The 22,786-nt window shown below is 46.1% G+C and overlaps 1 protein-coding gene across 1 annotated transcript; it reads left to right on the top strand.

Moving 5' to 3' along the window:
- The first annotated feature begins 9,526 nt into the window (after window positions 1-9,526).
- LOC121864036 (protein sax-3-like) lies at window positions 9,527-22,572 on the top strand. The gene is made up of 4 exons (XM_042362932.1): window positions 9,527-9,913; window positions 17,810-18,388; window positions 18,805-20,340; window positions 20,738-22,572. The coding sequence occupies exons 1-4, from the start codon at window positions 9,859-9,861 to the stop codon at window positions 21,820-21,822; spliced, it is 3,255 nt and encodes a 1,084-aa protein (XP_042218866.1). The 5' UTR covers window positions 9,527-9,858; the 3' UTR covers window positions 21,823-22,572.
- The last annotated feature ends 214 nt before the right edge of the window (window positions 22,573-22,786 follow it).

The raw sequence follows: 22,786 nt of genomic DNA, 5'->3' as shown, positions 1-22,786 counted from the left end.
TTTCCCTGTACACAGTCTTTCCCTGTACACATAGTCTTAACGTGTACACATATTCTAACCTGTGTTAATGAGTAAAAATATGAATAAAGATGAATAAGTATGGGTAATATTTTTCACTCCTCTCCCATGTAAAGTGAGTGAGGTAGAGTGAGGTCATGACACAATGATTAATGCCAGTTTTAGCGAGGAGGTGTCACAAGTGTCACCTCTACTGACATCAAAAGGCGTGGCCATCCATGACACAAGACCCCACCCACCCACCTTCCCCTTGTCATGTCAAGACCTATACAAACTGACCCCCCAGACTCGTGTTCATTTATCAACTATTTAGAGTCAGATGCAGGTATGAACTCTACGTGCTTTCCTGTTGCACACCTGGGACACTCTGTAACAGGTATCTAATGAATGGAACTGCCCGTAAGATCACATAAAGATTAACCACCCTCAACCTAACCTAATCTAATCTAACCTAACTTAACCTAAACCCTCCAGGTAACATTAAGGTGGTTAATCATCAGGTGATTTAAGCTTGGTGGTGGGGGGGGGGGTGCAAGAATCTTCAGGTAAACACTAATTTGCATAATAATTTCTCCAGCGTGTTACAAAGTGGTGAGTAAAACTATTAGTGCAGATAGTGTGGTAATATTTGCTAGGTACATCGTGTGGTGGGTCAGGCAGCCTCCCCTTGTTTATATACACAGAGGGGTGATGGAGGGAGGGAAGGGGAGGGAGGGAATGAGGGAGGGAAGGCATCTGTCCACTGAGGGGGCGCGGGTTGGAGGGTTGTAGGAAAGAAAGGAGGGTGAACAAGAAGGGATATAGGAAGGGAGAGACAGAAGGAGAAAGGGAGGGAAGGAAGGAAGGGTGGAGAAAGAGGTGAGGACAGGGCCAAAGATAACGAGAGAGAGAGAGAGAGAGAGAGAGAGAGAGAGAGAGAGAGAGAGAGAGAGAGAGAGAGAGAGAGAGAGAGAGAGAGAGAGGTCAGGGTAAGAAGGGAGGCCCATATGTCATGTTTACATCCTAATCAGGGAGAGTAATGTCGTCAACACACACACACACACACACACAGTGATGCGTAGGTAACTTATTCTTGAACGATATCTTCTACCATTAACTGTCACTACCATACCATAGCTGTACCATACACGATAGCCACTACCATATGACACTCTACCATAGTTAGGACCATAGAACTCCTCTATGGTCCTCCTCTCTAACACCATGGCCCTTCTACCCAGCACTATGGCCATCTTCCCAAGTATCTTCTACCCAGACACTATGGCCATCTTCCGTCACCATGGCTCCTTCTACCCAGCACTATGGGCATCTTCCCACCATGGCCCTCTACCCAGCACTATGGCCATCTTCCCAACACCATGGCCCTTCTACCCAGCACTATGGCCATTCTCCAACACCATGGCCCTTCTACCCAGCACTATGGCTATCTTCCCAACATGGCCACTTGAAGGTATGACCATATACAGAGAAGGTATGGGAGGAGAGAGGTGGAGGGGAGAGGGGGAGGAAGGGGGAAGGAGGGAGAGAGGGAGGAGGGAAGGATGTGAGACCATAAAAGGAGGAGGGAAGGAAAGCTATATAAAGGAAAGGAAGAATGAAGATATTGAAGGGAAGGACGGAGGGTAGGAGGAGGGGGGGGGGGGGAGGGGGGGAGGAGGGAGGAAGGGAGGAAGGAAAGAAGGTGATAGGAAGAAGGAGAGGCAGGGAGGAAAGGGGAGAAAGAGAGAGAGAGAGAGAGAGAGAGAGAGACGGGGGAAGAGGGTAGTTGCCTGTCAACCACGAAGAAGAGCTTCATTGTCTGTGTTTCCGGTGACAACATATGCCAGAGAGTGCCACGTGCTGTGTGTGGTACCTGAAGGAGTGCCACGTGTGTCACCAACATTGTTCACCAACCCACCAACACCTGGCCACACCAACACCTGGCCACCAGAATAACCTTTTATAGTACAAAAAATAAGTAACAGTCCAACTCGTCATCATAAAATATGAGTAAATTCACCATTACTCACCAGCTAAATGTCACTCACTCACCATTACTGCTGGTATGAAGGTGAGCGTGTGGTGGGACTCAGGGTTCGATTCTCACTACTGCGACGGATATAAAAATACCTCACAAGCCATAAGGCCAACCTAAATATCCGACATGTAAAATCGAGTCACGCACTACCCAAACCTGGTGGTGGTGGTGGCAGGTGAGGTCAGGTAACCTAACCTAACTTAAACCAAACCTAAACCCGTAGATACCTCAGGTTAATTAATCATCAGGTAAAACAAACTAGGGTGCCTAATCTTCAGGTGATCCGGAACACAAGTGACAATAAACAAACAAAGTGACTTACTAAAACCTCAAGAGCCAGAGCAATAACAAAGACAGCGGCACACACACACACACACACACACACACACACACACACAGAGCGTCCACAAATACAGTGTGAATTAGACCATGGGGGATGTAAGGGGGGGTGAGAGTAATAAGGCCAACCGCGTGTTTAGTGCCAAGTTTATGAGCCGTGATAATTGTGATACAGGTAAACACATACAGGTGAAAGGCTGGGGGTGGGGGGTGGGGGGTGGGGGGGAGATTATTAGTGATTTGATACCGATTCTCACCTGTGGAGGATTAATTAATGACTTTATTGCAACTATCACCTGTAGTGTTATTAATGAGTCGAGTGTAAATTTAATAATTAAGTTGTTTTGAGAGTCATTATAACATGGTGTTTGTGTTATTAAATGAGCATTAGTGATTTAAATGTAAGTGTTTGGTGAATAGAATGTTAATAATAGTAGTAGGTTTTAACTCCTTGCAGTGCCATTTAAAGATAGTGCCTAACCCCTACAATGTCACTTAAGGATAGTACCTAAAATCCACAGTGCCACCCTGGGATAGTGCCTAAATTATACAGTGCCTGGGATAGTGCCTATGTAACCCCCTACAGTGTCACTTAAGGATAGTGCCTAGCTCCTACAGTGTCAAGGATAGTGCCTAGCTCCTACAGTGTCACCCAGGGATAGTGCCTAATCTCTACAGTGCCACCCAAGGATAGTACTTAACCTCTCACAGTGCCACCCAAGGATAGTGCCTAACCTCTCACAGTGCCACCCAGGGATAGTGCCTAACCTCTCACAGTGCCACCCAAGGATAGTGCCTAACCTCTCACAGTGCCACCCAAGGATAGTGCCTAACCTCTCACAGTGCCACCCAGGGATAGTGCCTAGCCTCTACAGTGCCAATCCTTAGCCAATTATATCCATGTGATGTCTCTCCTAACACACTAGAGAAGGACTCACTCGGTGGCACCTTCCCCTAACAAGAGACGGCACTGTACCCTACACTCCACTATACCGATACAGTGAACCCTCCTTATAACGGACTTCTTTCTACATATAATCCGTTAAGTAAGGATTTCACATCTAATGGACCCTCGATATAATGGACGAACCATCTCTTTATAAATCATTAGATGGAAGTTTCACATCTAATGGACCCTCGATATAACGGAATTTTCTCTATATATAGTTCGTTAAACAGAGGTTACACTGTACGGGATAATGCTTGCGTTCATCCTTAACCTACCTAGAGTGACCGCTACACACACACACGCTGTAGATGAGTTCCTTACTGTCAAAACATCCGTCGTTCAGGATTATCTTTCAGTAATCTGTAGAAGTTATGTGTGTTTAGTGAAGGGATTATGGCTAGTGAATGATGTTTAGTGAGTAGTGGTGTGGTTAGGAATTTTATACATACACATTTATACATACATACATACTGTGTCATACTATCATACATATACATCCATAAATACCATCCTACACACACACACACACACACACACACACACACAATCACCATTATAAGTGGATATCTAACCCCGTATAGTACCACCGAGTGCATGAGGCAGTAGAGATCACCACTAGGGGTTGTTATCAAGATGGTGGTGGTGGTGGTGGTGGTGGTGGTGGTGGTGGTGGTGGTGGTGGTGATGATGATGATGGTGGTGGTGGTGGTGGTGGTGATGATGTGGTGTGTGGTGGTGGTGGTGGTGGTTGTGATGGTGGTGTGAGTGGTGGTGGTGGTGATGATAGGTGGTGGTGGTGGTGGTGGTGGTGGTGGTGGTGGTGGTGGTGGGTGGTGGTGGTGGTGGTGGTGATGATGGTGGTGGTGGTGGTGGTGGTGTGGTGGTGGTGGTGGTGGTGGGTGATGATGGTGGTGGTGGTGGTGATGATGGTGGTGGTGGTAGTGGTGGTGGTGGAACGGGGTCAACCAGGAGGTGCAGTGAGGTGGATGACTCAGCCTGTATCATCACCTGAAGATTGAACATCCCTAGAAGAAGAGGAGGAGGAAGAAGAGGAGGAGGGGAAGAACAGGAGGAGGAGGAAGAACAGAAGGAAGAAGAAGACCAGGAACAAGATGAAGAACACGAGGAAAAAGGAAGACAAAGAAGAACAGGTAGAAGAAGAAGAAGAAAAAGAAAGAAAAGAAGAGGAAAGAAGAAGAGGAGGAGGAGGAGGAGGAGGAGTGACGTGGGGGTCGGGAAGCAACTTCACAGTTTTACCAAAGTTTTTTTACCCCTTACATTATTGTTGTCTCGTGAACAATCTATGTCAGATAACAACTGTGGTGGTGGTGGTGGTGGTGGTGCTGGTGTGTGGTGGTGGTGTGGTGGTGGTGGTGGTGGTGGGGTGGTGGTGGTGGTGGTGGTGGTGGTGTGTGGGATGGTGGTGGTGGTGGTGGTGGTGGTGGTGGGTGTGGTGGGGGTGGTGGTGGTGGTGGTGGTGGTGGTGTGTGGTGGTGGTGGTGGTGGTGGTAGATAGAGATAATAGTAGAAGGAGCTGTTATTAGAGGTGTGTGTGATGGTTGGTGTGATGGTGGTGAGTGTTGTGTGTAGTGTGTGATGGTGTAGTGTTGTGTGTAGTGTGTGGTGTGTGTTGTGTGTGTGGTGGTGTGTGTTGTGTGTGGTGTGGTGTTTGTTGTGTGTAGTGTGATGGTGTAGTGTTGTGTGTAGTGTGATGGTGTAGTGTTGCGTGTAGTGTGATGGTGTAGTGTTGTGTGTAGTGTGATGGTGTAGTGTTGTGTGTAGTGTGATGGTGTAGTGTTGTGTGTGGTGAAGTAAAAGTGTAGTGTTATGGTCAGTGGCGCCTCGTGTTAAACTAAGGTCTGTAATTTTTAAACATTTGCCACAGAAGAAAAAAAAACTATATTACCGTATTTACCTCAGGGTCCAGTTTGTGATTTGAAGTTGATGGCGTGAATACTCTGGGGCCCAGCTGGATATCTGGGGCCCAGCTGGACATTACTTGAAAATAAACTCCATGTGACGGCTCTTAAATGTAGCAAAGTGATTAGTTACGTTTTAATTATTTCTGTTGATTAGTTTATTTTCAATTTATATCATTAATGAAGCAGATAATGTCATTCACCTTGGTATTCCTCAAGACAATTTTGATTCTTTTCAAGGTTGAGAAGCTCCTTTCTCCCTCAGCTGCCGTCATTGACCCCCCCCCACGTATCAGACAGGTCACACTCAATTATGGACGAGTGTTGCTCAAGTGAAGTGTTCTATGTAGAGTGTGATGGTGAAGTAAGTGGAAGTGTTGTGAGAAATGGTGAAATAGAAGTGATGGGCGATGGTGAAGTGTTGATGTGTTGTCTTGAGTGTGTTGGTGAAGTGTGGGGGTGAAGTGTGGGTGGTGAAGTGTGGGTGGTGAAGTGTGGGTGGTGAAGTGTGGGTGGTGAAGTGGGGGGTGAAATGTTGAAGTGAAGTGTAAAATGTTGTCTGTCGTGTGATAGTATTTTTGCCAAGATGAAGTGTAAGTTGAAGTGTTGTCTGCCATGTGTTGCTGGGGTGAAGTGTTGTGTGGAGTGATGGGAGATGAGGGCCATTTAACTTTAATTACAGCCGTTGGTAACTTGATGGTCTCAGTGTTATCCTTCCCCTTTATACGGATGACTTTTATTGAGCAATTTCCTCCATACTTCCTGTACCTAACCTAACCTACACTAACCTTAATTGAATGTTAATGAGTGTTTTGTCATTCTAATTTTCCTCTGTTTTGTGGTTAAGTGACACACACACACATGCTCTCTCTCTCTCTCTCTCTCTCTCTCTCTCTCTCTCTCTCTCTCTCTCTCAATCGATCTTATCCCTCCACCACACAGATGGGTTGAGAAATTTGTGAGCCAGTGTGTCGTGACGATGATAGAGAGAGACACAAACTCGCTAACTCAGCGTGAAGGAGGACCCACCCCTCCCGCCCGCCTCCTCCACCGTCCTGCCCCTCCCGCCTCGCCTCCTCCATCCTCACCCAGACCTTGCCCGCCATGTCCACCCCGCCCGACACCACCCCGACCTTACCCCACCTCCCCGACCTTACCCCACCATGTCCACGATCCGAACTTTGCCCCAACTCCACCAGGCACCCGACCAACCCACCCCTACCCATGCATTCTGTCCCGACCAACATCCGACACAACCCCGACTCTACCCCGACCCACCCAGATTGCAACGAGAAGTCACCGCCTCCATTGTCACCGTGAAGGACGCCGCTCATTTCTCTAGTGACTGCCGGCGGTGTTTGGCACGGCTCTTGGAAGGTAACTCACAGGTAAGGTAACAGGAAAAGGTAACAGAGAGAGTAACAGAGACAAGTTATGGGGAAAAAAGTAACAAAGTAATAGGAAAAGTAACTGGAAAAAGTAACAAAGTAATGAGAAAAGTAATTGGAAAAAGTAACATGGAAAAATTCAAAGGAAAAAAGTTAGGTTAGGTTACGTTAAGTTAGGGTAGGTTATGCTAGGTTAGATTTGCATTAGGGTTACGTTAAGTTATATTAGGTTAATTGTAATTAATCTCAAGCTAAAAATAAACTATAGTGTAGCTAATTTTCATGTGATCTCCTTTAATTACACATCAAGATGGTGGAAAGTGTAGTGAGGCCAACAAAAGACGACCCATCGAGCGGACACAAGCCAGCCAGGTAATAGTGACGCCGCTACCTCTCTCGTCCATTCATTAGCCAGAACAACATCCAACTGGAGACAGAACCCACTAACCTATTGTCATAAGGGCTCTTACCGATAACAATACAATGAGAATCCCATCTGCGTGGAGGGAATCGCATAGCATTGTCATACGCCCAGTTTATGCAAATCCGGCAACAAAAACCTGCCCTGACTTCCGGCAACAGGTCCCACCGGCTATATACCCTGAGCGCTGCATGACGCCGGCTGGCCACACCGGCTGAAGCTACTGTGTGTGTGTGTGTGTGTGTGTGTGTTTGGCTGATAAGAGAGAGAGAGAGAGAGAGAGAGAGAGAGAGAGAGAGAAAGAGAGCGAGAGAGAGAGAAAGAGAGCTTATCATAAGGTTTATTAGAATCAATGTCTAATAAAACTAGATACTATATAGATTAGACCCCAAACTTAATACCTAAACTGGTGTCTAATACAACTGGAAGGGCCCAAATGACTAACTACCATCACCCCATCTTTACAATCCCACGTACATGATGGAGATTCACCAAGGGGAAGTGACTCCCAGGGAAGCAATAAGTCATCATCACTCCTCAGGGTAACCAAAACAGAGGCGGTGGTGGGTGACCGTCTTGTAGGAGCACTGTCAGGAAGGTCACTCATGGTGGGGAGGAGGATGTGTACAGTGTGGACCGCTAAGGGGAGATTAGATCGAAGTTTATTCTGTGTGGACCAAACATCTTATAACTTAGAGTATACCTTTTCCCCTATAGATGAATCAGCCAGTCCTTACCATTCACCCGCCACACATACCTCTCTTTCTCTGTCTCTCTCTCTCTCTCATTCTACTTTTTCTCTCTATTTTTCAAACCAATTCACTCTCTTTCTCCTCTTCTCTCTCTCTCTTTCTCTACTTGTCACCTCACCTATCTACGCCCCCCCCTTTCTCTATTTCTCAAACCACCACATTCTCTCCCATTCTCTCTCTCTCTCTCTCTCTCTCTATCCCTACTTTTCACCTCACTCTCACTCTCTCTCCCTCCATTACCCCTGACCTCATCCATAAAGGGTTTAACCTCTTGTAAACACTTACCAACACAATACACAAACATTCCGTGTATTGTGACGCCGTATAAAAGATAGACCCGGAGTAGATGGCTGGTCGAAATGCTTTGTACAGAAGGGACCAAAGGTATGTGGAGTTGGTCTTTCCCTCGCGGTCAGGTCACTCAGCATACGTGGTCTTGATACCTGATACACCTCCCTTACTACCGGTGTTCCTAAGTGTGTTTGAGAAATCAGTGTTGTGTGTATCTTAGTTCAATCTAACCTAACCTAACCTAACACAAACCTAACACTAGCTTAACCTCATCCCACCAAAAAACAAGATTAGCGTGGTTGGTTAATACTTCAAATGAAACAAACTAGGGTGGTCTAATCTTCAGGTGATCTCTCGATGCTGTGAGGCCTTTGTAAACTTACCCACACCGTGTAATTGTGAGTCAACGTGAGAATGTTTGCAACCCTCTGTGTAGTGTGGTGTGTGTGTGTTAGCGACAGTGTGTTGATGATAGCCAGCGGCAGTAGTGGTGACGGCGGGGGGTAGAGGAAAGAACACCCAATTTACTTAGAAAAATTATATATATTTCGGTGTGTATTACGTGTATATCATATAGGAGTAAAATATTGGAAATTTATATTGAAATTGAAACACTTTATTGTATTTAGATATATTGATAGAGATATAGAATGAATAAAAACAGTTTATTTAGCTGGAATAATATAAAGTAAACCTAAAGTTATCCGGATTTATGGTTGGTTTAACAGTATTTCCCAAACTTATAATGGACTGATTCTTTCTTTTATAGGAGTTTCCTGTTGTTTACTCCCTCACTAGGAAAGAAGTGGGGGGGGGGGGACGAAAGGTAATATTGTAAAAAAAAATGAAGTTAAGCTGTGACTCATACGAACAAAGGTATGGAGGAAAACATTAATGAAATAGAATAAGAAAATGACAAGACTCACCGCAGACAACACTAAACCACAAGACAGGAAGAAAGAGAGAGAGGAAGACGCTGATAAAATATAATAAGCAGACGGGAAGATATAGCAGACAGCACAAAACCGCAAGACAGGAAGCAGAGCAGATGAATAGCGACAGCGAGCAGAACCTCCGGCAGATCCTCCACAACAACTGCTTAGGAAATCTCGGTGATGCTGTTTTAACTTTCCAAACCTAACCTAACTTAACCTAACCTAACGGATAATCTAGTGAGAGAAGTCCGTTATATGGAGGGGAGAGCTTCAATGTACATACATATATGTTTCGTTCGGTCAAGACAAAGGTGGTCAATTTGATCAGTCCGGTACAACACCGCCACAACGGACAGACAACCTTGAACCCGCGCGTGCTGCTCTGGCCGTGGCCGGAGTTTGCTTGGCTTGGCCGGGCCGAGTCTGTACAGTGGACTGGTGGCCGCCTGTGTGTTGGCCCCACCCACCCAAGCCTCCTGACTCCTCCTACTCGCCCCTACACAGTGCGCGGCCACGAAGAGTCGGAAGGAGAGGAGGCGAGCGGCAGTGTGAGACGAGACCTCAAGGAGATTAGTCATACGCACATATGAACTCAGCAGAACAATGCATATCTCCCTCAAGTGCTTCACAAAACAATTCATACATCTCACTTTGTTTACCCGGCAATCGTGAGTGATCAATAAAACAAAAGTGACTCGAAGAAAAGTGTGAAACTAAACAAGTGTGATTAAAAAAAAAGGTGTTTATTCCCTTAATTATGGTAGAAAATGTCACATAACTGAATTATTTATGTTATTAACTTGGTGAGGTTTTTGGTGGCGACGTAAACATGGATTTTATAGTTTATGTGATCTTCCTGCTGGGGCTGAGTGTAGCTCATGAAGGTGAGTGTTGGGGGCTGTGGGTGCCTGTTACGGGGTCTTTTTGTGGGACTGTTGTGGGGGCATTTTACACACGGGGTCTATTTGTAGGACTGCTGTGAGTGTTGGGGGCTGTGGGTGTCTCTTTACGGGGTCTTTTGAGGGGGCTTTTGTGGGGGCATTTTACACACGGGGTCTATTTGTAGGACTGCTGTGGGTGTTCGGGGCTGTGGGTGTCTCTTATACACGGGGTCTTTTGATGGGGCTTTTGTGGGGGCCTTTTACACACGGGGTCTATTTGGTTAGGTTAGGGTTTTAATGAGTTTGGTTTGGTTAGGTTAAGTGACTTGTTTAGTAAGACATCATAATCTATATCCTCATATTTGTCATCTTTTTACAATCACTGTTTATACACAATCCAAAATAAAAATCATTAATTAAAAAAACATACATATGCAGGTACAGGTGTTCACAAAAAAGGTACATTAATTAATTTTACCTGCGCTATCTTGGAATACTACTCAAACAACTACGTGAACCAGTACAAACACACACACACACAAAACACTCACTTAACCAAAACTAACTTACGATAACCATAACACATGTAATATTAACCAGTCAATTATATTTAGTAAGTTACGAGTCAATTATATTCGTTAAGTTAATATCATATGCAATTAGAGATAAATATTCTAAGATCGCGCAGATTAAATGACCTTTGCGCGTTATTGGAATATTAATGTGTTATAATGATCATATTCTAATTAAGGAATGTTTAGTAATTACTGATGGTATTATGAACTAAGCTGTTTATAAGTGTTGTAAAGATGGAAGCTTTCTTTACAGGTTTAGATAGATATATAGATAACTAAATAGATAGATAACTTTATATATAGATAATGTGATAGATATATTAAATAGATTAAATTAAACACCCTAGCTTATTTCACCCTAAGATTAGACACCCTATTGCTAACCTAACTTAACCAACTTATTTCCTAACTTAACCCCTCCCCCTCCCAGGTAGTATTAGGGTGTCTAATTATCAGGTAAAATAAGCTGGTTGGGGGCTACTCTTCAGGTGAAATAAACTAGGGTGTCTAATCATCAGGTGATCCCTCAAAGACACGTAGTCCCGTTATAAAGCCAGGGTTGTTCTTTTTTCCCCCAGTATTAATGTGGTCACGACGGCCGGAAGCTTCAACTGCACTAGAGAAAAAAAAAGGCTGACAGTTTAAAAGCGAGATATAAATAGTGTAGAACCTTTACCGTGTTTGACCCCAGAGGCAACACGGGGTTATGGATCACCTGAAGATTATACACCCCAGTTTATTTCACCTGACGTAATTTAACCTCACGTAACCTAATCTAACCCAGCGTGAAGCAAACTAACCTATGTTGATGGCGTAGGATGGAAACGGGTCGCTTTATATAATAGCCTTATTTACATTAGTCATATATGATCATAATGGAGGAAACTACAAAGGGGTTATTGGCTTATATTGGACAGTCTCGTTTACACCCAACCCCTATCGCTCATATATCCATCCAACCTATATATTTGAAGCCATCCAGCGTGTTCGAGTTAATGATGATGTTTGGTAACTTGTTCCACTCTTCCAGTACTCTATGTTCTTATTATTAACCTATTTTTGTATAATAATTTCATATAGTGTGTTCTTATTTTCATCTTGTTTATATAGTGTTATATGTTATGTTCTTATGGTCTTATTTTTACAGTTATTTTATATGATAACATTATCAGTCTGTCAGTCATATAAGAACAAGCATCCATTCACCTGTCTCGTTAATATGTCTCTTAACAACATTCATTAACATAACACAATGACAGGTACAACTCTCATACAGGTGTTGTTGTTTCTCACCTAACTCTCAGACAGGTGAGAAAGATATCACCATTATGTCATTAACGTGATCATTTTATCTCTACGTACCTATACATTTTTTTTTGTGGATACACCTGATAACACCTGTGGTCTATGTTCCTCAACACCTGTGGTCTATGTTCCTCAACACCTGTGTGATCAAGGGGAATGTTGTGTTCTTTATAACATCTGTGTGTGTGTGAGTCTGAACAAATTATTCCGGTCTAAGAGGTGGATTGGGTTCCTCGTTACTCACTACATAACATAAATTCATCACTAATTCTGGTACTCTTTTCCAATCAATATTTAAACTCAGTACAGGAAAAAACTGAAAACCCCTTAACCGTTTCTTTCATTTATTTAAACATTCTATTAAGAATGGCAAAGTTACTTCCATATCCTTGATTAATTGGTAACAGTCAGTGGCATTAAGACAGTCAGTGGCATTAAGACAGTCAGTGGCATTAAGACAGTCAGTGGCATTAAGACAGTCAATGGGATTAAGACAGTCAGTGGCTCAGCGACTTGGTACGAAACTGTTGTATATTAACTAAATTGACGCAAATCTAAAAAGCATGAAATAATAATACTAATAATAATAATAATAATAATAATAAAATAATAATAACGTAATAATAATAATAATAATAATTATAATATAACCTATAAAAATATATGATATTGTGTGTGAATGTGTAAATATTCCTCGTTTTTTTATTCACATTATATTGATTAACTTTATGACCAAAAAAAATTAACAAAACACAAAAACAAATAATTTATCATTGACGTAGAATTTTCCTGTAGTGATGACGTTTTCTGTACTGTTGGGGTCATTTTTAGACACCATTTAGCGGCTTCTTTTCGGGCCTAGACAACCTTACTGCCGAGGTTAACAAGAATAATAATGCATAAACAAGAAAAAAAAATGATTAGGGATAAATATTTCTCGTGAATATCTCTGAGGTAAAATACACAATGAGTTCTATATGTATATTTTCTTAATCTTCTTGAACTATATAGTATGTTGCCAAATAAGTTGGTCGTTATTGATATAACTATTGTGTCCGACGACCCTACCAGCAGTCAGTCCTCTTATTGCGCCACTTTCACATTACTTTTGAACCATTCAAAATTATCTATCATAATTTTTCCGACTCGTTTCATACCTCGCCTCATAAAGCAGGGTGAAGGGGTCAACACAGAACCTTTGTCTCAATACACTGAACTCTCTTAAGTCTGAACGTGAAGATTGACCACTCTAACACAACGTAAGGTGAGTGTTTTAGGGAGGGTTAATCTTCAGGTGTTTTTTTCTTTTGCAAGGATAATTACCGATCGTCTACATGCAAAAGGTTACGAGACGTTCCAAGTATTATTTCAGGTGATTTGACCCTCACCTGTGTGTTTTCCTTCACCTGCTCATCCTAGGCCTCTTTACCCCCATAATTTTTCCCTTCACTTCATCCTTCTCCTCTCATTCCAACCCCCTTCACCCCTTCTCCATTTCCTCCTCCCTCTCTCTCATCCCCCTCTCTCCTCATCCACCTTCTCCCTCATAATTTCTCCCTTCCCCTCCCACTCTACCCCATCTCCGTCTTCCCCTTCCTCCTCCCCATCACTCCCCCTTCCTTCCTCCCCCCCCCCTCACCCCTAGACTGAGGTAAAGATAAATTAAGACATTTCTCGGGTTTGGGAGTTAATAACAGGTACCTGAAGGTCTGGTCCTGTTGTAAAGATTTTGTGTGACACTTGGACCACCGACTGCCTCCTGCCCTCCTACCCTCCTCCATTTCCTGTCCACCTCCAGTTCCTGCTCCTTTACTTCTTCTTGCCCTTCTCCACTTCCAAGTACTACCCTACTCCTCTTCCTCCTCCACCTACCACTCTTGCCCTCCTCCACCTACTCTCCTTCTCTTACTCTCTATCTCCTCCACCTTCTCCACCCAACTCTCTCCCCCTCTTCATCCCACCCCCCGCTCCACCCATCAACCCACCATACCCCTCTTTTTCCACTCGTAATTCACCACCAACTGTATCATTGTCAAGCTTATTCATATCCCAGCGACCCATTACTTAGTGGTGGACGGCTGGCTGGTGAGGGCCGACCCCCAGGGTGTGTGTCCGGGACAACAGCTGGGCGAGCGGGCCGGCCACCAGGGAATACCGCCGTGACACGTGGACCGCTGTAGGTGACTGGGGATATATACCATGAATGGACCGATGGACCACCACTGTAGATAGCTGGTGGGGGGGGGGGGCGCACTAGACCGAAAAACCAATGGATACAAACCATGGTTGGACCACTACAGATAGCCAGGGATAAGCACCATGGTCAGACCACTGTACTATACTGTGAGGGACACTGTGAACTTGGGCGCTTATGTCTGTCAACTCAGCAGAGGTCCTTAACAATGTCTGGTAATGAATATAAATGTAAGTAACGTTCTGCCGTGTTTAACTACCGTATCAACGTGACCTTTCTCCTAACACTGCAGGAGTCACCACTTAATCACACAGCTCATATAACCTTTATCATCACTACCACCACTACTACTACCACCAATACTACTTTCACTACTGCTACTTTCACTACTACTACCTCCATTACTACCACCTCCAATACCACTACCACTACTAGCACCACACCTACGACTACAACTACCAGCACTACCATTACTACTTTCACTACTACTACCTCCACTACCACCACTACCTCTTCCTGTTACCACCACTATCCCTATCTCCTCCACCACTACCACTACACCTCCTCCACTACCACCACCTCTCACCCAGGATACACTCCACCTTACTTGGTGATGGAGGCGACGTTCTTCAGTACACACATCACACCCTGACTCAGCCCCTCAGAGTCCAGTCTTGATACCCCTCGTCTACAACACAACACAGGACATCATGTCTTGCCTTAACATATCAGTTTCCGTCACCTGAAGATAAGCCCCCCCAACGCCCAGGGTCCATTTTACCTAACCTATCCTAACCTAAGCCAACTTAACTTCACCTAAAGCTAAGTTAACCTAAAGCTAACCAAATCTAACGCTAATCTAAGCTATCTTAACTAAACCGTGGTGATAGTAGCTCTGACCTGTTATGCTTGCTAGTGGTGTGGGACGGTGGACGATGTTAGTGCCAGACTCAACCATAATAGGGAGGCGTCGTGCTTAATGTTGCCTCTCGCTCTGCTTTTTGTGACTGGCCTTTGTGTGTGTGTCTGTGTCTGTGTGTATGTGTGTGTGGAAGGGGGAGGGTGGCAAACAGAGATTGCCATGGAGTGTTGGGTGGTCCAATGTGTCGTGATGTACCGGTCCAGTGTGTGTCGTGAATTTGTGGTGTACCGATCCTGTGTCATGGTAGATTGGATTCGGTTCGGTATGGTGATATACTGGAGTAGGTGAGAGAGAGAGAGAGAGGGAGAGAGAGAGAGAGAGTAATATACACCACAACAACAGGACTGGACAATATGGGACAGCCTTATATGTACCAACGTTATCTATGGTCACTAAACTCACGCCTACCTGTGCCCTAATTGGGACGTGAAGCACCTGAGAGTGGAACAACAAGCATGCGGTAAATATATCAAGGTGAACAAAAAAAGGTAATTATTATAAAACACCTGAAGATTTGGTCACCAATTTAATTTCACCTGATGATTAACCTTTCTAAACTAACTAAACCTAACCTAACATATTGTAATTTTAACTATACCTAACTTAAACCCCCAGGTAACATTAGGGTAGTTAATCAACAGGTGAAAGAAGCTATGGACAAGCCTTAATCTTCAGGTAAACCCCCCAAATTATAGTCTAATTCGTAAGTGAAAATTAGAATCTATGCAAATTACCTTCCAATACATCACAAGACTACTGGACAAACAATGGGCAGATGCTGAGATAACATTCTTACCCTCCTCCACTCCCCTTCCTCCCTACCTCACCTGTCAGAAAAAAATAATAATAGGTATTTCTGAGTGTTGAATGCAACCCACGTGAAGCAGTCTATGACCCACAGCTCTCTGGGTAATAATAATAGTGTGGCTGGTACGCTATACAAAGGGTTATAATAATAGTGTTGCTGATGCTTTATACAAAGGCTTCCTGTCTGTATTCGTGGTTATGTAAACAATCAACTTTCACCGTTAACTACCAATTATTTCTCTCTCAATGGCTTGGTGTTAATAAACGATAATGTTATTGGTACCTCAACGAATGGCAGGTAATTGTAGAGTACTTTTGTGTGGATGATCTCAGACAACCTTAATATATTGTGTTTGAGAGAGACAAGAGAGACAGACAGACAGACAGACAGAAAGGGGGACAGAGACAGACAAAAATAGACAGGTAGAGAGAAAGAGAGCGTTTACACACCTACAGTAGCACATTACACGGAGGAAATGAAGGTGAAATTACCTGGGTATTGAGGTCACGGAGTCTTTGTAATGATACAGTTAAAGAGACAAAAAAATTAGGATTACCTGAAGATTAACCCTCCCAGCTTATTTCACCTGAAGATTAACCACCCTAATGCTAACCTAACATCGATAACACATCCATAACACCAATAAAATCGCCAGAACATCGATAACTGGTTCAGAGGTAAGATAGTGGAGGGTTGTACAGCTGCCCAGAGGCTGTAGGTAGGTGATGGTAGAGGTGGTGTCGGGGCAGCTGTGTGTGGTGGTGGTGAGGTGGGGGTCTGTTAGCCAGGTAGCAACGTTGACTTATTCTCAGGTGAGGGAGAGTGTTATATATATATATATATATATATATATATATATATATATATATATATATATATATATATATATATATATATATATATATATATATATATATATATATACCTGGTTAATTGATGGTCTGATTACGTTGTCAGGTAGAGATGATCGATTGAGGTTGTCAGGTAGAATTGATTGATTGAGGTTGTCAGGTAGAGTTGATTGTTTGATTGATTAGTTTATCATTCGAAGCTGATTCTTGGGTATGAAAATCAGTCTCTCTCTCTCTCTCTCTCTCTCTCTCTCTCTTCCATCTCATCAACAATATAAGATAGCATCACTGGACCAATTTAACACGAAAAACACACCATCTCTTGCGACACTAACATCCACTATCACCAAAATTATAACCCACTCCCCCCTAACCCCAAAGCTTCCTCCCCTTCTTCCCCCCCCTTACCTCCCCTCTTCGTCCCCTTCCTTCTCCCCCTCCTCAGAAAAACAAATACACGATAAAATTTATAGACACCGGTAAAACGATAAAAAGAAATTAGTCAATAAACGAATGAAATAAGAGGTAATGTAGATAATAATAGTGGTGCAGGCAGGTGTGTGACAGGATGAACTAGCCAGGTGGGTTATGGAACACACACACACACACACACACGTTGAGTAACAGCACTAATACCTGCGGGGCGATGTACTAGTATTCCTGTAGTCAATTAGTCCTGGGAACAGTGTGTGGCTTTACTTCCGTTTCCTCGTAAGGCTGTGTGTGTGTGTGTGTGTGTGTGTGTGTGTGTGTGTGTGATCCCTCATTAATGAACACACTGTACCTGGTAATAAACAAGCCATGTGTTGTGATTTAGGATTGTCTCATCAGTTCATAACAAATGCCTAAACGTTGTGGTCTACTGTTCATCGTGTTATACTGTGTTATACTGTGACTCCAGGTCGGGGATGTTATACACCTGCAAGTTGCATATTTGTACACTGATAAACTTATCTCTACTTCAGTAACACGTCACCATCTTGTTCCTAGTGAAGTAACACCACCAGTAACACGTCACCATCTTGTTCCTACAGAAGTAACACCACCAGTAACACGTCACCATCTTGTTCCTACAGAAGTAACACCACCAGTAACACGTCACCATCTTGTTCCTGCTGAAGTAACACCACCAGTAACACGTCACCATCTTGTTCCTACAGAAGTAACACCACCAGTAACACGTCATCATCTTGTTCCTACAGAAGTAACACCACCAGTAACACGTGACCATCTTGTTCCTACAGAAGGGCCGCCAGTCATCAAGGAACACCCCAGTAACATGGTGGCTCGCCGTAACGACCCCGCCACCCTCAACTGTGCCGCCTCAGGGGCCGCCCGCGTCAGGTGGTTCCGTGACGGCCAGGAGGTGGTCACGTCGACACAAGATCCTCGCTCCCACCGTGTTCTCCTGCCCTCTGGTTCCCTCTTCTTCCTCCGTGTCACCTCCTCCAGGAGGGACAGTGACACGGGCACGTACTGGTGCGTGGCCTCCAACAGCTACGGTGCTACACGCTCCAACAACGCCACACTGACCGTGGCCACGCTGGCCTACGACTTCCAGAGCCAGGCGGAGTCGACGATGAGGGCCCGCGTCGGTGACTCCCTCACCCTGCCTTGCCGGCCACCCAAGGCCACCCCGGCCCCGGAGCTGAGCTGGCTGAGGGACGGCCGCCAGGTGACCAACTCCTCCCGTGTCAGCGTCACTGAGGAGGGAGACCTGGTCATCAGTCAGGCCGTCCAGGAAGACTCTGCCACCTACGTGTGTCGCGCCCGCAACGCCGCCGGCACCAGGGAGTCCCAGCCCACCCAACTCACCGTCATGAGTAAGTTGTTGTCGCAGGTCAACTACTTGTGGCTCATCTTTCATTTTTATGTGATAAAGTCCTCCACCTGCCACACTGTCAGAACCAAACTTGTTATAGATCTTTGCTGTACACTGTGGTCATTCCACCTGTTTATTTATACACAGTGAAAGAATGAAATATCTTCTCAGCTTTTGTCGAAGTATAATGAAACCTGACTACCCAACACAGTGAATGTTGTCACTGGCGACACCTTTCCAAGGTTCCATAGACAAGCCTACTGTTTATGAGGTCCACACACCCGTGACGATACTTCATTCTCTCACTGTACCTGTGATATATCTGCACTTTTCTACAGCCAAAACACATGCGATTTTTTGCGGGGGGGGGATCTAATGGGTTTGTAATATGAAATAATATAAATTCTTCATTCTCAGCTCCGCCATGGTTTGAGGAACGGCCAACCAACGTCACTGCCCCGTCAGGCGTGGTGGTAGAACTGACGTGTCGTGCTCGAGGCTCACCCACGCCCACAGTGACCTGGCGGCGGCTAGACGGCAAAATGCCACTGGGACGTGCCAGGATCGAGGATCAACAGCAACGCCTGGTGCTGGAGCAGGTGACAGCTGCAGACTCTGGATTGTACGTGTGCGAGGTGGAGAGTGAGGCAGGTATGGCCGTGGCACGAGCTACACTCACCATCATCGACGCCCCTCAGTTAACACAGCGACCACAACACCTTCAAGTGATGGCTGGTAAGGGAGCACAAGTCTCTTGCCGCATGGAGGGTAAACCTGAGCCACTGGTGCTGTGGCGCCTCCCTACACTAGACAGGACTGCACTTCTTGCTCCTGGGAAAAGTAGCGGCCATATTTCTGTGTCTGATAATGGCAACACACTGCGACTAGAGGAGGCAACAACAGAAGACAGTGGCACCTACTATTGCTGGGGAGTGAGCAGTGGTGGCGGTGTGAGTGGTAAAGCAGAGGTAGCAGTGATGTCAGCCCTTCCGCCACCCGTAGTGGGTATAGGACCCCAAGACCTGATGGTTGCCCCTGGCAGTGTTGCCTCCTTCCCCTGTGAGGTAGTGAGCGAGGCTGCCGAGGCCACCATTTCCTGGTGGTACCGACCGGCCGTCCACCTGCCAGCTCGCCAAGTGTCCCAACACTCGACAGACTCCAGGATCTCTCTCCCTGACAACGGCGCCCTCATCCTCAAGGATGTGCGCCTGGATGACGCGGGCATCTACACGTGCCAGGCCACGGCGGACACGGGCACCGTGGAACAGGCAGCGGTACTGAGGGTAGATCATAATGCTGAGGTGTTGGAGCCGCTGCTGCTGCCGGCGCCTCCCACCAAGCCGCGTCTTCTGGCCGTCAACCAGACGGCGGTGCAGCTGAGCTGGCTGCCCAACTCGCAAGTAAGTGAAGAGTCTGGTCAGTGGTACACCGTGGAGTACTGGCGGCAGGGCTGGGACGAGTGGCGAGTTGCTGACGCCGCCATCAGGAAGGAGTCGTCCGTGGTGAGTCATCTCACTCCCGGACACACTTACACCTTCCTGGTCCGCGCCGTCACCAACAGAGGGGCGTCGTTCCCGAGCCCTTGGTCTGACCCCATCACCACCCGTTCCCCCCGAGACCCCAGCCTCACTGTGAACCAAGTCCGCCAGGCCCGTCGCCGCCTCTCTCGTCCCCTCGTCACCCTCACTGACGCCGCCATCACGGCTCCCGACAGTGTACTGCTCACTTGGGACTTCCTGGCCTCGACGGACGAGGCGGTGGAGGGCGTGTTGGTGTACTCGGTGGGCGAGGACGGCGCTGTACAAGTGACCACCGTCCTGGGCGCCTCGTCCTCCTCCCACCTCCTCCATGACCTGCGACCCAACACTCCCTATACCTTCTTCATCGTCCCCTTCTGGCACAGCGTCGAGGGCACACCCTCCAACTCCTACTCTCTCACCACACCTGAAGATGGTAAGTCATCCATTTTCTCTGTTCACTATGTACGGAGATGTGGTGGCCGCCCAGAAGTGTCCAGAAGGCTGCTAAGAGTATAAGAGTGCCGGGTGATATACTGTACGATAATATTTCTCTCAGTCAACACCCGCTACTGACCTGCCAGAAGTAGGAACACCTCACCTGTACATATGTGACACAAAACAAAAATAACTTCACATCCAACCCAATGATTAACAAACTCATCTCTATTTTGTTTCTATGATAGGTCAAGGTTTTTAAGGTAGCTGAAATTTGTTATGTTTATGTTAACTTAATTGGTGACAAAACAAACCTTGTGTCCTTGTTCACAATATTTTGAACACATCTTACTCTACTTCCTCCATATATTAACGTATTTTTGTCATATTTACAGTGCCGGCGGCTGCGCCAGGTGATGTGCGCGTGACGGTGCGTGAGGAAGGTTCTGTACTCATCAGGTGGTCGAGTGTGAGTCCCGAGGAGGCCCGCGGGGAGCTACTGGGCTACCAGGTAACAATAAGTCACAACGGCAGTCACACCACAGAGACGGTGGTGAGCCCCTGGCTGGAGGCTCGCGGCCTCCTTCCCAGCCGCCTCTATACCGTGCGTGTGGCGGCCCTCACAGGGGCGGGTCCTGGACCCTTCAGCGACCCCGTCTTGTTGGATGCTGGACTCAGTGATGTCAACAGCCTTCAGGAGGCCAACGCAGCTGGCAACGGTGGAGGTTCTGTGTTGTACGCCCCGCCACAACCAGCGTGGCTGGTGTACCTATTGATTCCTTTGGTGTTGTTGGTCTTCCTGGCCACCGTGTTGTATGTGAGGCGGCTGAGGCATAAGGCGCCGCCCTCCAACCCGCCCCACAGCCTCTACCAGGACCCGTCCATCTACCCTGACCACAACTCCATCAACATGTACAGCGAGCAGAAGTTGTGGCGCCCCTCGGAGAGTGACAAAGAGTCCAGTCTGTCATCAACACGACTTCTTCGTCCAGACCAACTAGCGAACGAGTACGCCGAACCACGAGTGCCGAGACCCAGCGAGACATCAACGGAACCGTATGCTACCACAGCTTTGCTCTCGCCTCCGTCACCTCGCCTGAACCACAGTGCACACTGGCAACACCACAGCGACGATTCCGGGGTACAGGTAAACTGGGCAGCTTTTCTTCCGCCCCCACCAGCTTGCCCACCGCCTCTAGATCTTGACCTGGGTGACCCGACGGGCAGCAGTGATCCTCACGGGGCCAGGAGAGCGTATGTGTCCTCACAGTACGACAACATGGGCGGGTCAGAACAATACAAGCGGCCGTGTGACGCCGATTCAGATCACACCTATGATGTGTACACACAGGTGACTCCTGCCGACTGCCGCGACGGCTTCCTTACCTTTAATACATTACAGGGCCGCAGCTGTCGTAAGGTCCACGCCGACTGTCACCCTCCACCACCGACAGACCCGCCACGTAGCAACACACACTAGTGCCAGTGCCAGCTGGGCCAGCAGACAACAGTGTGACCCATAAGAGTCGGTGGCACACCTCGGGGTGTGACAGTGAACAAGTGCCTCAGTGGACAGTGAAGGAACACAATGTTAGACCCACCACACACCGCCTCCATCCTCAACCAAACATATCAATTAGTGCCTCTACCTGCCTCCCACACTGTCTCCCCCTGATGTTTAGACTTCTTACGTGTGTCTCTCACACTGCAGAGACCTTGTGTGTGTGTGTTAAGACGGCCTTCTACTGGTGGTAGTAGTAGTCTTCGTCTTGTTAACAGAAAAGAAACGCCTTCTTCTACTCCCTCAGGTTCTACTGAAGGAGTCGACAGAAGATGATCATGAGATGAGTTCACTGGAGGCGAGTTATACGACAGTTCTTCCACACCCAGAGTGACGCTGTTCTTACACCCTGTTACTACGCTTACACCCTATATCACCCTCGTGTTGGTACACTTACACCCTTTAACATCCCACTGACACTGCCCTACACCCATTACACTCTAGTGACACTTCCCTACACCCACCATACCCTAGTGACACTGTCCTACACTCATTACACTGCCCTACACCCTGGACATTAACTCCATTTATAAATATATTTGTACTGTGGTGCCAAACTGTGCCAGTCGTCACCTAACTACTGCCACGTGTTGTTTTTACTAGTCAGTTGTTGTATATATATGTATAATACATATTATTTTTCTATTAAAAATCTGTACTTGATAATCAGTATGTCTTTTGTCAATTATCCCTGAACCTAACCTAACCTAACCTAACCTATGACACGACACATGAGAGAGTTAAGTTAGTTTTACATGACTGAATTTGATACTTAATACCTAGAGGAGAAAGTGAAGCTGTCAACGGTGCTTAACCCCTTGAGTATGATGACTTAACCCCCCTTGACTATGATGACCTAACCCCTAAACTATGATGACTTAAC

The sequence above is a fragment of the Homarus americanus genome, unplaced genomic scaffold (genome assembly GCF_018991925.1).
Source record: "Homarus americanus isolate GMGI-L3 unplaced genomic scaffold, GMGI_Hamer_2.0 scaffold14720, whole genome shotgun sequence".
Classification (NCBI taxonomy): Eukaryota; Metazoa; Arthropoda; class Malacostraca; order Decapoda; family Nephropidae; genus Homarus; species Homarus americanus.
Note: the sequence above shows the minus strand (reverse complement) of the source record. Positions and strands in the feature narration are given on the sequence as shown.

What these genes read in the sequence shown, in the direction of transcription:
- LOC121864036 (XM_042362932.1), top strand. Translation starts at nt 9,859, where the DNA reads ATGGATTTTATAGTTTATGTGATCTTCCTGCTGGGGCTGAGTGTAGCT. An exon ending in GCTGAGTGTAGCTCATGAAG is followed by an intron (nt 9,914 to 17,809) that starts GTGAGTGTTGGG and finishes TTGTTCCTACAG; the next exon opens with AAGGGCCGCCAGTCATCAAG. An exon ending in CACCCAACTCACCGTCATGA is followed by an intron (nt 18,389 to 18,804) that starts GTAAGTTGTTGT and finishes CTTCATTCTCAG; the next exon opens with CTCCGCCATGGTTTGAGGAA.